The sequence below is a fragment of the Lacerta agilis genome, chromosome 13 (genome assembly GCF_009819535.1).
Source record: "Lacerta agilis isolate rLacAgi1 chromosome 13, rLacAgi1.pri, whole genome shotgun sequence".
Taxonomy (NCBI): Eukaryota; Metazoa; Chordata; class Lepidosauria; order Squamata; family Lacertidae; genus Lacerta; species Lacerta agilis.
Window position 1 is genome coordinate 2,648,773 of NC_046324.1, and position 14,341 is coordinate 2,663,113.

The 14,341-nt window shown below is 41.9% G+C and overlaps 1 protein-coding gene across 3 annotated transcripts in view; it reads right to left on the reverse strand.

The window, feature by feature from the left end:
* Nucleotides 1-14,341, reverse strand: part of OTUD7A (OTU deubiquitinase 7A) — an 81,125-nt gene that overhangs the window by 33,289 nt on the left and 33,495 nt on the right. For all 3 annotated transcript variants that reach the window (XM_033167194.1, XM_033167193.1, XM_033167195.1), the window contains 2 exons: nucleotides 6,121-6,306; nucleotides 3,334-3,552 (listed from right to left, as the gene is read on the reverse strand). In XM_033167194.1, the coding sequence (XP_033023085.1) occupies nucleotides 3,334-3,552; nucleotides 6,121-6,306 (405 nt within the window). The remainder of the gene's footprint in view (nucleotides 1-3,333; nucleotides 3,553-6,120; nucleotides 6,307-14,341) is intronic.

Sequence of the window (14,341 nt, forward strand, 5' to 3'; positions counted from 1 at the left end):
GAGGTCCTAAGCTACTGAAGGTAATGGGGCCCTTTATATGTCCAGCTGTCCTTTGTCAACAACAAACTGTCACTGTTTTTTGTGTTGAATATATGCTATATGGTAATTTATGGACCTAGGTAAAGGTAAAGGTACCCCTGACCATTAGGTCCAGTCGCGGATGACTCTGGGGTTGTGGTGCTCATTTCACTCTATAGGCTGAGGGCCACAGACAGATTCCGGGTCATGTGGCCAGCATGGCTAAGCCACTTCTGGCGAACCAGAGCAGTGCACAGAAATGCCGTTTACCTTCCCGCCAGAGCGGTACCTATTTATCTACTTGCACTTTGACGTACTTTCGAACTGCTAGGTGGGCAGGAGCTGGGACCGAGCAACGGGAGCTCACCCCGTCGCGGGGATTTGAACCACTGACCTTCTGATTGGCAAGACCTAGGCTCTGTGGTTTAACCCACAGAACCACCCGCGTCCCCCTAATTTATGGACCTAATAGGTATCTAAAACCATTTGTACATAACAAAATATGTATTTTATCAAAGTAATTGTTGAACTGAAATACAATTGGAAATAATGTACATCCAGGTTTCTTTCCTTTAATTTTTTTTTGGGGGGGGGGGAGTCCCAAGAGAGTGGGGCCCTAAGCTATAGCTTGTTTAGATTATACGTAAATCAGGCACTGATGACAACAAATACTCGACAAAGCTCTTGCTCCTTGGAATCTTGAGGATGTCCTGTGTACAACCTGATTATCTCTTGACTCAGGTTGACTGGACAGAAACAGGAGTGGAGGCAGCTTACTACCTATGAGGGTGAGTTTGGCCTTAGGGTTCAGAATAACACCTGAATTCAACAGGGAAAACGCTGACCTGGGTTTGGAGTCAGGTTGAATCCTTTACAACCCCCACTTGCCCCAGATGACTCTTCAGAGCAGTAGAGAGTGGCCTTGGTGGTCCTACATATGCACAATAACATTCAGAGTTGTGTCGTTCATGCACACTACATATCCCATTATGCCATGCAAAATGCATAGGCAGAAACATCAAGAATCTTTGTGCAGGTGTGGTTTACATGACACATTGTTTCATATTAATAATGGGAGTTAAAATGCCATCAATTCTGTGAACTGGCAGAAGCAGATCTTCAGTAAGTTAGCTCTTTACATATAAACCCTAAATTATGAAGGAGACCTCACAATTGTAGGTCAACTTCTAAGCAAAGACCAACATATACCACTGACATTATTCAAAGCTCACTGGAATCTATCCAGATAACAATGATGGGAATTGAGGAACTCATCAGCTGTGCAGGAATCCATCTGTCTCCATCATCTTCATCTGTTGAAAGTTGCCCTAGGCTGGACTTTCAATAAACAGCCCCTATGTATTCAAGAATCGTTCCAGGGATGGAGAGTGCAGAGGTGTTGCCAATGCCTGCTGCTATGGCATGTTCAGACTTTGCTGAGACAGCAGAACAACACAGATATATATATATAGATTATATAAAAGCCTTTTAATCTATTATTCTGTCTAATTAAATTATTTAGATATTCTTCTGCAGTGAAGTTCAACAGAAGCTGCAGGAGCATAAGAATTTTCTTACTCCAATAGTGGCCACAGAACCTCTAAAGCAGGCATTCCCAAAAGGTGGTATGTGGACCAGCAGTGGTTCACCATTTTCATTCAGGTGGTCTACTGCATGTCCATATTATATATTCACATCAATTTCTACATTGTATTTCTACTCTTTTTAATTCCTTAAATTGTATTGTATTGGAGCTTGAATTCTATAGATTGCAAATTGCATTGCACTAAAATGCAATGTAAGAAACAAAAGAAGCAATAGAAATACAATTAAAAACCATACAGCATCAAGCACAGCCCATTGCAATGGCTACAATAGGCAGAAAAATCATTAAGTGCCAGGGTGGTGCATGCTCTGGTTATCTCCCGCTTGGACTACTGCAATGCATTCTACGTGGAGCTACCTTTGAAGGTGACCCAGAAACTACAACTAATCCAGAATGCGGCAGCTAGACTGGTGACTAGGAGTGGCCGCCAAGAACATATAACACTGGTCCTAAAGGATTTATATTGTCTCCCAGTACGTTTCCAAACACAATTCAAAGTGTTGGTGCTGACCTTTAAAGCCCTAAATGGCCTCAGCCCAGTATACCTGAAGGAATGTCTCCACCCCCATCATTCAGCCCGGACACTGAGGTCCAGCTCCCAGGGCCTTCTGACGGTTCCCTTACTGCGAGAAGTGAGGTTAGAGGGAACCAGGCAGAGGGCGTTCTTGGTAGTGATGGCCGCCCTGTAGAACACCATCACATCAGATGTGAAGGAAATAAACAACTATACGACGCGGGTGGCGCTGTGGGTTAAACTACCCATCAGAAGGTCGGCAGTTCGAATCCCCGGGATGGGGTGAGTTCCCGTCACTCTGTACCAGCTCCTGCCAACCTAGCAGTTCGAAAGCACATCAGAGTGCAAGTAGGTACCTATTTATCTACTTTATTCTGAACTGAGGCAATTTATGATGACCCTGACTGAACTAGCCAACCTGCACGCTATTGGAGTTATTTCAGAGATTTCTTATTTCTGCTGTCATATAAAACACGTTTGTTTAATCTCTTTTAAGCCACCTGAATTGATGGGTTACACCACATACAATATTATTAAGAAATTCTATATGCAGCCAATCAGCCACACAGCACTCAAATCAGCTTACAAAGACTTCCCAAGATGCCACGCAACCCAAATGCAGCATATACAGTTGGCACCCATCAACTACCATTACGCAGACTGTGGTTTCCAAGGCAGACTTTGTGTTGTGTTCCTGAGTAATGTCTTAATATTCTGACAGGGGAGGGGAGGGGCAAATCAAGCAACACTGATCCTTTTCTGCCAATCCACAGAACCCAACCTTAGGAATGTGCTAATCATTGTGTGAAGAAACACCTCCTCTTGTCTGTCCTAACTGTCAATCTGATTTACTGGGAAACTTTTAAATTACAAGAGAGAGGGGCAAGGAAGAGAAAGAAATTCTATCTCCCCACTGTCTTCATACATTCACATTCCTTTCTCACATTCCTTGTCTGCAATACTCTCTAGTCAAAATAAAACATTTCAATCTCTATACCGTTTACATGTAGCAAAGGCACTCTAGCCCCTTCACCATTTTAGTTGTCTTTGTTTTCTACTTTCACCAACTCTATGGCATCGCGTATGTATCTAAGATGTAAGCAATCAGCTCCAACAATAATATGGGCTTAAAAGAGTGGTAGACAAACAAGAAGGTCAAACAAGCCAGACTCTCTTGTCTTCAGTATTTACTCACCAGCTTGTTCCAGAGCAGCCATGGTTGCTTGCTCAATCAAGTCCCGCTCAATGAAGCTTCTAAAGTCTTCACTGTAAACACTAAGGTCAGGGAGCTGGAATGTGTAGATGGGCATCTCCAAAGGGAAATGTTCATTGTTGCATTCGCTGGCCACATGGGACCGAGCAAGGGAGACTATGGCTGAGCTGGCATGAGAAATTCCTCTAGACAGCCTCTTTTCTGTGCAGGAACAAAAGAAAGGGGGGGGGGAGTGAGACAACCAAAGCAATTCTAAATGATTTTACTCAGAAGTAAATCCCCACTGGGCTTGATGGGGTTTACTCCCTAGCAAGTGCCTTTAAGATTGCAGTCCAAAGGTGTACTCCCAAAGTACTTTTACCCTGGTGGAGATAATGATCTCTTCTCTCATCTGTGCTCTCATTCTTGCTCTCAAGGCAAGATGAAATAGAACCCCGTGACCTTTGACTGTAGGTTTATTTAAAGGACTGTTAGAGAATAAAATGTATACAATGGCTACAACCAAAATAAAACAGCATAAAATACAGCTAAAACTTCACAGTGACCAGTAAGATATCATCAAATACATCATCAACAGCTATAGGTTTCTGTGAAATGGAAAGAAACTGGAATATCAGTGAATGGGGTATTGCAAGGGGTAGAGCGTTCTACATTGCAGGTTTCAATACCATACTCTGGGTGGCCACAATACAAATTTCGAGGGCTTGCAGCAGCACTAAGAGGGCCTCTTCAGATTACATTGGCAACCAAGCAGGTCTGAACAGGAGAATGCAGTCTCTCCTGTTACCTAGTCCCAAGTTTATGATGAATCATCACTTTCTTTGTGTTCCCTGAGAGTATATTGCATATGTCACAGCTCCAGTCTGGAATAAATTGCAGTGGAAAAGCAGCGAAATCCCCCACCTCACAGTAAGCCAAACTGGAAATCCTGAGCTGCTCCCTTAATCCCTACCTTGAAATGTTGCTAGTTAGTTAGGATCCTGTTTTTATATATGATAGTGAAAAAGAAGTCTGCTTCTGCAAAATCTGGCTTCAGAGTTACCATGATTTTCTGGAAGAAATAGCTACTAGCTGATCATGAAATATATTAAATAATTATTCAGTAATTCACTTTCAACTTTCCTAACAGATCAAATAAAATTCATCATAGAGTCACTCTCTGGCAGCCCAATACAACATCAAATAGACCAAAGCTGGCTTTAATCTGCAAATAGTTGAGTAGAAGTAACAATTGTGCTCAGATTTGAAGGCAGGTTCTGGTTTTTTTTGTGTGTGTGTGTGTTTTTTGCCTGATGCTGTGGACTCGGATGACATCTGCACGTACATGACTATCAGAAAATACCGTACATCTCATCTTATACGCAGCAAGTGTTGTCTGACCTTTTCTAGTGAAATGCTCTGAGCCTGCTGAACTGATTTTCATTCACAAGGATCTGAAAGCCCATGGCATAAACACTGTCTAGTGCCATTTTATTTAGTGCAAAGTTGCCTGTGGGTCTAGGAATTTTCAATTGCCTGACTCGATAGCTGCATGGTCTAAGGCAAGGATGGGAAACCTGCACCCCCTCCAGCTGCTGTTGGGCTCCATCTCCCAATATGAGCAGAGCCAGTAATATAGGATGATGGGAACTAGAGTCCAACATCTGAAGGGTCAAAGGTCCCCCATCCCTCCTCTAAAGCTTCTCTCTAACGTCCCAGCACCTGAACTAATAGCATCCAAAGCATTGGTTATGTTCACTCAGACCTTGCCTGCCATTTGGGAATCCTAGCAGTGTATATTAAGGTAGCGAGATTAACCTTTTGCTATGGTGGGCTTCTCACGGTGGCACTTCTCAATTTCTTATCTTTCTTATCTTTACAAAAGCATGTGAATTCTTCACTTCAGCTTTTAAAGAATCCCTCTTTCTTGTCTTCCCCAATTAAAAGAAAAGTGGCCTTGAGTAGATTTTATACATACCAGCTGAGTTGAATTTCACTTTTTTAAAAATACCCTGAACACCAACAGGCATTTAATAATATAACTATATAAATAGTAATTATTACTAGTAGTGTTGGTAATGAACACTACTGCTGCTTTTTTGTTGTTAGAAAAAAACGTCAGGATTCTACTTATATAAACCAATTAGGCTCATGTAAATAAAAGCTCCAGTTACAGGTAGGTAGCTGTGTTGGTCTGCCATAGTCAAAACAAAATAAAATAAAAAAAATCCTTCCAGTAGCAGCTTAGAGACCAACTAAGTTTGTTCTTGGTATGAGCTTTCGTGTGCATGCACACTTCTGAAGTGCGCTGGGGCGACAGAGCGAGCGGTGGTGCATGGGAGTGACAAGCAACGCTGCACAGATAGGGTGCCGGGCGGCGGGGCTCCCCTTGGGGAGTGGTGGGAGGGGCCGCCGCTTGTCACCCCCCTCCCCTGGCACCCGGGGCGTACCGCCCCCACCGCCCCCCCTAGCGACACCCCTGGTTTGTTCTGAGTTTTTATGCCCACCCTCTCTTTAGCAGAAATCTGCAACTCTTTGGTATTGGAGAAAAAGAGTCCTATCTTACAACATGAGTCCAACAATATGAAGACCTAACATCCATAGTTTTGACAAACTTGTATGTTGCCAACGCTGAATCTATGAAGGTATCTCAAGGGCAGGACAGTTTTGGGGTGGGCCTTCCTATTTTATTTTTTGGCATCTCAGTAGTAAACCTTTTACCTGTGTTAGGTTAACAGAAAACCTACAGCAGCAGCTTGCCAATCAAAGTCTGAGCTAGAAGCACTTTACCTTGAGCAATGTCATCCTGTCTTTGAAGTGATGGTCGTTCACTCTTGTTCACCTGTTGGGAAGGATCCGTTTCCTGCTGCGGCTTAGGATACTTCCCTTCATTGAATGCTTGTGGCAGATTAGCTGTATGAACCTGCCGAAGCTGCTCATAGTCACTCAGGGCGGCAGTCAAATCCCAATTTTTGCCTAAGAATGAGACATCATAAGAGAATTGTTAACAACTTCAACATGCATGGAAGAGTGTTTGCAAGTATCGAAGCAGTGGCAACTGTTCTGTATTAATTAATCTGGAGTAAAAAGTTGCCATGTTTTGCCTGCACACCAAAGACAGTGTCTGCTTTTGGAGCTTCAGCTTTTATCATCCTATTGAAAACCTCTCTTTTGAATTGGAGTATCAAGTGAATATGAAAGCCCTGTCTTTATAGATGTCATCTACAGAATTTCTAAATTTAGTGAGACCAGAAGTAACATAGCTGTTACCAGTGCTGTTTTTCTAGAAAAAAGCGGGTTGGAACTCACAATGAATGCCTCCCTTACTCTCTTATAATGGCAATGGAGATCACCTAAGAGGTGCAGGAACTGAGATTTGGTGACACCAGTAACAAGTTATTTAAAGAAAGAAGAGCATGGAAGAAATCAAAGCACTTTATCTCTCCTAAATGTTTTAAAATGGTACATTTGGGAAGGAGGGGTAGGGGAGAGAGAAGGAAAGCTGACAAACTATAGCATCTCTACTATTACCAACTTTGTGGTTCTGGATCTGGCTGTATCTTCCCAGCCTTTGGAGAATTATTGTCAGAAGTCTGAGCTTTTTATAAGACTTCTCTAAAAATACTCAGAAGACTCAGCACATTACAAATTATGATGAGCAGGTTTTGCACACCATTAAGCATATTTCAGCTTTTCAGGTAGTTATGATTTTTCAAGTTATTTCTGGTTACTTCTGTAGTCATGAAAATAATGTTATGTTTTAATAATAACAGTGTTTTAATATGGCAAAGAACAAAGTGCCACGCTTATGTTGTGTTCACCCAGAGAACCCCTTCTCCATCATCTTGTCAAGGTCCCTTCCTGGTGTCTAATAAGAGGATTCTAGGGCAATTTCTAACGTGAACACATAATTTGCAACAGCCCCAGATGAGTATGATGGGTCTTGCTATTGCTCTGGTTAAGCTGATAATGTGACCCAGAAAAGACTCAACACTTTTCTACAGTTGTACACCACAGGGGGGAATGGTAGCAATGGGTAATATGTTCTTTTTCTGATAAGCATGCCCATCATTCACTTAGAAGTCCTAGAACACATTTTGATAAGAATCACTGCTACATAGTGAATGCCCTAAGAAGAAAACATTTACAAGAGGCACAGTAAGTAATATTTACAATAAATACTTAGTGCAGTACTAGCGAATTAGCTGTCAGTTAAATTAATCGTTGGACATAATGTAAAGGTAAAGGGACCCCTGACCATTAGGTCCAGTTGTGTCCGACTCTGGGGTTGCGGCGCTCTGGGGTTGCGGCGCTCTTCTCACGTTACTGGCCAAGAGAGCCGGCGTACAGCTTCCGGGTTATGTGGCCAGCATGACTAAGCTGCTTCTGATGAACCAGAGCAGTGCACGGAAACGGCGTTTACCTTCCCGCCGGAGTGGTACCTATTTATCTACTTGCACTTGATGTGCTTTCGAACTGCTAGGTGGGCAGGAGCTGTGACCGAGCAACAGGAGCTCACCCCATCGCAGGGATTCTGATCAGCAAGCCCTAGGCTCTGTGGTTTAACCCACAGCGCCACCCGCATCCCAATTGTTGGACATACTTAGTTGCAAATAAACACAAAGAAGAGAACTGAAACTGCAGCAGGGGATATGTTTAAAAACAATGGTGGTTATTAATATGTGCAATAAGAGCAACCAAAACTTCATTAAATTCTCTTTATTGTTGCAGATCATTTCTTTAAAAAAAAAAATGCTATCTTAATATCTACCTTGACAACCTGGTTCGAAGAACAATAGTGGGCTTTCATGGAAGCTGTTTGGAGGGCACTGAAAACAACATTCCAGCACCCAACAGGATGCTCCTTTTATTAAAGTGCCATTTGCTATTTTGCAGAGGCTGTGCAGTTCTCAGCATTGTACAAGACTGCTTCACTTCAATGGGAACTGTACTAAATATGGTTTCACTGGATGTATATTTTGTACATATAATTTTTAACGCCATGTGGCAGGGTTGCTAGCTTGAACAATCACCCATGAAAAAACATGAGTTGAGTATTGTGTCAGCTGCTGATGAGCCATGATCATTAACGCCTTGCACGTTCATGTTCTTCTGTGCTGCAAAATAATCTAATTTTGGATTTCTGTGACATAGCTAAAAACAAGCGTAGCAGCCTGTGACACAAATTCCCTGAAGGAAACTGTTTATATCTGATGGCAAAGGCGGGGGGAACCCTCTTTGTCTCCATGACAGCATTTTAGAAGGTGGAAAACTCACCTTAACGCTGAATAAAAGTTATCACACTTTTCCTCCTGGAATAAGGAAGAAGAATTCTCAGACTAACCATAATGAAGGAGGGGGACCCTTCTAAACCTTTTCATTCCTAGCAATCTCTGTGTGGCAGTGGGGGGTTATGACTTATCCACTCCCATATTTGTGATTCTGTTATCATGGAGGTAGGAGACAGAAAACATTTAAGGCTTTTCATGCTCATTTTTATACATCTTCTAGTGTGTTACCCCACTTCCTACCACATTTCCTGTTGAAACATTCAAGAGTTTGCTTTTGCTGTGTATCAGCAGTCCTGTAGAAATATCAGACGCCAACCACAGGTAGGAGTGCCTTTAAGGTTGCACACAGCTAAAGCAAATTTATATCTCTGCAAAGCATTTCTAGAGTACATATTGCCAGGGAATGGCACTACAAAACCGCTTAACAGAAAATGTGTGACTTTTCGAAAGGTTATTTAAAAATCAATTCCTTTAATAATGAGAATGGAACTTTGCAAGAAGTGATAGATAGATTTAAACATACTCTGGAGCCTAAACCAACTACCTTAAGAGACTTTTTCGTTTCAGGGGGGAAAATGGCATTTATATAATTATTTAACATGTAATAATAACAACACTTGGTTTTTTTTATCACAGCAAAAGTTTTGTTATTCCTAAGGAAAGAGCTCAAGTAGCATTGTTATTTAGTTGAACAGGACGCTGATGCAAAGAAGTCAGAGTAAAGGACACATGAGTAATCCTTGGCTCTCAAACCATACAATGATGATTCGTTTTCATCAAAGCATAATGCTTCTCATTTTCCTCTATTGAATTAGGGCATCATTTACACCAGAAGGATGAAAGCCCTTAACCATCTTCCAAAGCACAGTCAGAAAACACCAGACTCCCTCAAGGCAGGCTCTTGAGAACACCATCTTCAAAAACAGGCTGACAATGAGACAATCCTTCACACCAGCTTAGATGCTGACATTTATTTTAAATGGCAATGTTTAAAAAGCTGGCTGTTGTCAGGCAATCAGGTCCCCCGCCCCCAAGTCACTATTATTTAAATGTTACTTTCATTTCATTCTAGAATTATCTTAATTAGATATTAATAGCCACTCCAGATTTTTATTTTTAAAGAAACACCTCAGGGAAAGCACGTACGCTACGGATTGCATACCGGTAGTACTGTACTTTTCTTGGCACCAGCAAGAGAATATTCTATGTGTAAGAATTGTAAGAATGAAATGGTGACACTGACGGGCAGTGTAATGATAAGTCATCTCTGCATTTTATGATGAAAAGAGGAACCATCTTTCTTTTATTGTTTCAATCTGGCTCTGTTTGGTTAGAATTTAACATTATTTGATATTGTAAAACCTGTTCAGCTATGGCAGAAGTGGATCCTACTATCAGTATGTATGAGCTCAGGATTTATTTTTTTAATGGCACATTTATTCCCAAATTACTTTGCAGGGTGTTTAAAAGGAATGAACATGCAGTTTCAAATACAACATATGTGGTTGTTGACAGTCAAAAGGAATGAGAGGAAAAAAATAGAAGTATAATGTTCTGTACCACCTATTCTAGCTCAATTTTTTTAATGACTCAGAAACTTTTGCCCAAAATGTTAACTAGCTTAATTTAAAAAAAATTAAAAAATAAAGAAATGAGAACAGTTATTGCAGAACATATTTGTGTATAACATGGCCTGAGCCCTGGGTTTTATAATGAACATTTTCACCTTAAAAAGCAAAAAATAAAAAAGAAATGGTTTGCACATATCTGATCATTTTGAAGCACACTTTTACATACATGTTTTGATTAATCATTTAATATTTTTAGATAATAATTTAAATTTATTTTGATTCCAAATTAGACAAATACAATGGAAATTCTATCCCCAAATTCTTCAGATGGCAGGTTATGAAAATAACAAGGAGGGCTGCATTTTCAATTTATCTTGACCAGAAAAAGAACATGAAATATTACTCTGTGGTAAAGGTGACACACTTTTTAGTTCTCATTAATATCAACTGGCAGAAAGCAACTGGTTATTGTGTTGACAATGCGGGATAAGAAAAGAGCATTAGTTGCTGGCTTGTAAATGAAGATACAATTTACAAACAATGGTTGCAAACAATCAAACAGATGAACCACTTCTGCAGGTTGAGGGAGGTAGAAATGTTGACAGATATGTCCAACTACAGGTTTCCTGACGATTCAAAAAGGAACTTTTCACATTAAGATGTTAGAAATATATACATTCTGATTATCAGCAAATATCTCATTCTTCAAATTTCTTTAAAATGTTCAAATTCTAGCCAAGTTTTAACATTCATTTCTTAAGAAGGAGAAGATTTCTGTATCACCCGAAAAGCTAGCAGAATAACTCCAATATTGGGCACGATTTACCATATTTTTCAGTGTATAACACGCCCCGTGTGTAAGACACCTCCTATTTTGGGAGACTCAACATTGAGAAAATGGGGGGAGGTTGCCCTTGTGTTCAAGATTACCCCCTCCCCCTTTTAAACATTATTTTTTAGTTGTTTTTTTTTAAAAAAACAACCTAGTCTTGTACACGGAAAGGACGGTAACATGTACCATTTCCTGTAGGTGGGAAACAGGGTGTGTTCCTATCAAGTGTGCGCTCACTGGGGGCATACAAAGATGGATTACTGAGGTAATCACTAATGCTGAGTCAGTTCACCAGACTGTGGTCATTCAGGCTCCCTTGTGGCAAATTCTACCTAACTCAGTTAAGCAATATATCAAGCTGGAGGTGGGTGATAATTATTCCAAGTAGCAGGTGGCGATATAGTTCTGATGCAGATGGCTTAGCGCAAAAAAGAACAAATGTATCATTCGTTGATTTAGACAAATGTGCTCTTTTTGCCATTTAAAATTAATGTTTTAATTGTTTTTTTTAAAAAAATGCTGCAGTATCACAGTGATTTCTTTACTAAATTTGTTAGAATGCGACATTCCTCACAAAACCCAAGAAATTAAAACCAGACTCAAAGTGCCAATACCACAATAACTCTGCCGAGGATATACGAGTTACAGGTCAATATACAAATGCTGAGGAGAGGATTTGTAAACTCTTAAATCGGGGGCAAATAAAATGCAGATAAATACCAAGAGTGCTGATTGCAGGCAATTCTCCATTTGTGCATAATCTACTTGCTTGCAACCACACACTCTTGCAGTGCCAGGAACTTGGAAGTGGAACCCAGAAGTGGGGAGCACCAGGGAGAGCCCTCCTGGCTTATGAGACCTTCCCCAGAGCCTGAAGAGGATGTCCTTTTTGGGATCTGGGAAGGGTCTCCATGCGAGCTGGAGGGGCAATGAGGCATTGTTTGGCTGCTCAGCTGACACACGGGGAAGCGGTGGCTGCTGCTGCGCTATGTGGGGAGGCTGAGCAGCCTCCACAAAGCCCTCTGTGTCACCACAAAGCCCTCTGTGTCAGGGACTGGCTGGTTGATGAGGATTAGTGGGAGGAACCAGCTGGAGAACCGCCAAGGGAAACCACAGAGGAGGAAGGCTCAGAGCTCAAGGATTGGTGGTGGGACACCGAGGAGAGGTCAGAGGGAGAAGAGTGGGAGGAGATGTTAGATACTGAGGGAGCAACAGAATTTAGTGAGCAGGGAGAGCCTGTGACAAGGAGCAGTTCTGACTCAGAGGCTGAAGCAAAGGAGATGGGGCAAGAGGATACAGAAGAATACAGGGAGTCTGCCTCTCTGACTGTGACAAGCTCCTCTCCTCCCTTGTCTCCAAGGTCACACAGAGTGATGAGCAGAGCAGAGATTAGAGATGCCCAGGCACAGTAACTGGCTGACTGACCGAACCCAAAGGGTGCTCATTAACGGCTCCTCTTCATCCTGGAGAGAAGTGACTAGCGGGGTGCCACAGAGTTCTGTCTTGGGCCCAGTCTTATCCAACATCTTCATCAAAGACTTGGATGATGGGCTTGAGGGCATCCTGATCAAGTTTGCAGATGACACCAAATTGGGAGGGATGGCTAATACCCCAGAGGACAGGATCACACTTCAAAATGATCTTAACAGATTAGAGAACTGGGCCAAAGCAAACAAGATGAATTTTAACAGGGAGAAATGTAAAGTACTACACTTGGGCAAAAAATAATAATGAAGGCACAACTACAGGATGGGTGACACCTGGCTTGAGAGCAGTACATGTGAAAAGGATCTAGGAGTCTTGGTAGACCATAAACTTGATATGAGACAACAGTGTGATGCAGCAGCTAAAAAAGCCAATGCAATTCTGGGCTGCATCAATAGGAGTATAGCTTCTAGATCAAGGGAAGTAATAGTACCACTGTATTCCGCTCTGGTCAGACCTCACCTGGAATACTGTGTCCAGTTCTGGGCACCACAGTTCAAGAAGGATACTGACAAGCTGGAACGTGTCCAGAGGAGGGCAACCAAAATGGTCAAAGGCCTGGAAACGATGCCTTATGAGGAACGGCTTAGGGAGCTGGGTATGTTTAGCCTGGGGAAGAGAAGGTTAAGGGGTGATATGATAGCCATGTTCAAATATATAAAAGGATGTCATATAGAGGAGGGAGAAAGGTTTTTTTCTGCTGCTCCAGAGAAGCGGACACGGAGCAATGGATTCAAACTACAAGAAAGAAGATTCCACCTAAACATTAGGAAGAACTTCCTGACAGTAAGAGCTGTTCGACAGTGGAATTTGCTGCCAAGGAGTGTGGTGGAGTCTCCTTCTTTGGAGGTCTTTAAGCGGAGGCTTGACAGCCATCTGTCAGGAATGCTTGGATGGTGTTTCCTGCTTGGCAAGGGGTTGGACTGGATGGCCCTTGTGGTCTCTTCCAACTCTAGGATTCTATTATTCTAAGACTGCTTCGGAAACATCCAGCAGAGGAAGAGCCTTAGAGGGGGTTGAAAGTAGGGACCATCAGTCCTAGAAACTGCTCTACAGGGGCAAGAGTTACTGGGAACTGTTGCTGAGTTGTATGCCATTTATTTGAATAAAGAGTTAACTTCTCTGACAAAGTCTGCTCGTTGCTTGCTGACCTATGTCTGACTCCAGCCCTGACACGCTGCATCCTCTATTGCCTCTAGGGAGGGTCTCCTCACAAGCCTCTAGGAATATCCAGGGTACTCCCCACTTACCAGTACGTGCATTTCACTGATGTACATGGAGGGGCCCAGAACGTAACCCCTGCATAAGTGGGGAGTCACCTGTACATAACTAACAGTAGTAATATACAAAACAAATAACTCAGACACACTGGTATGCCAATGATAGTTACTCCTAGGTCATTAAGTCTGTCCCGGGAGATTGAAATGTTCCCCCCACTGGGAATTTGAATTTAGGACACAAATCTGACATCAGAAATGGCAATATTCAGTTTGCATTTCATTTCATTTTTATTTCAACCTCCCATCACATTCTGTAGGTGACCATAAAGTGGCCTCCCACTGAGTTCAATGGGGCTTACTCTTAGGCTAGGAGGTACCGGACTGAAGACTGAATGATTAAACTTGAGGTCATTAAAGGGTCACATTCAATTCCTAAAACACAGCAAAGTTCAGATGAAGTTTTCAAAATTACCAGTTTTAATCACATTTGCTAAAATAATCAGGTTTTATACTGAAATAATTATCTACCAGAGTCTGTGATAAAAGCAATAGTTACATTAAACATGTGCACCGCAAATATTCCAGAAGGGTAGCCAAAATAGCCCACTGTAC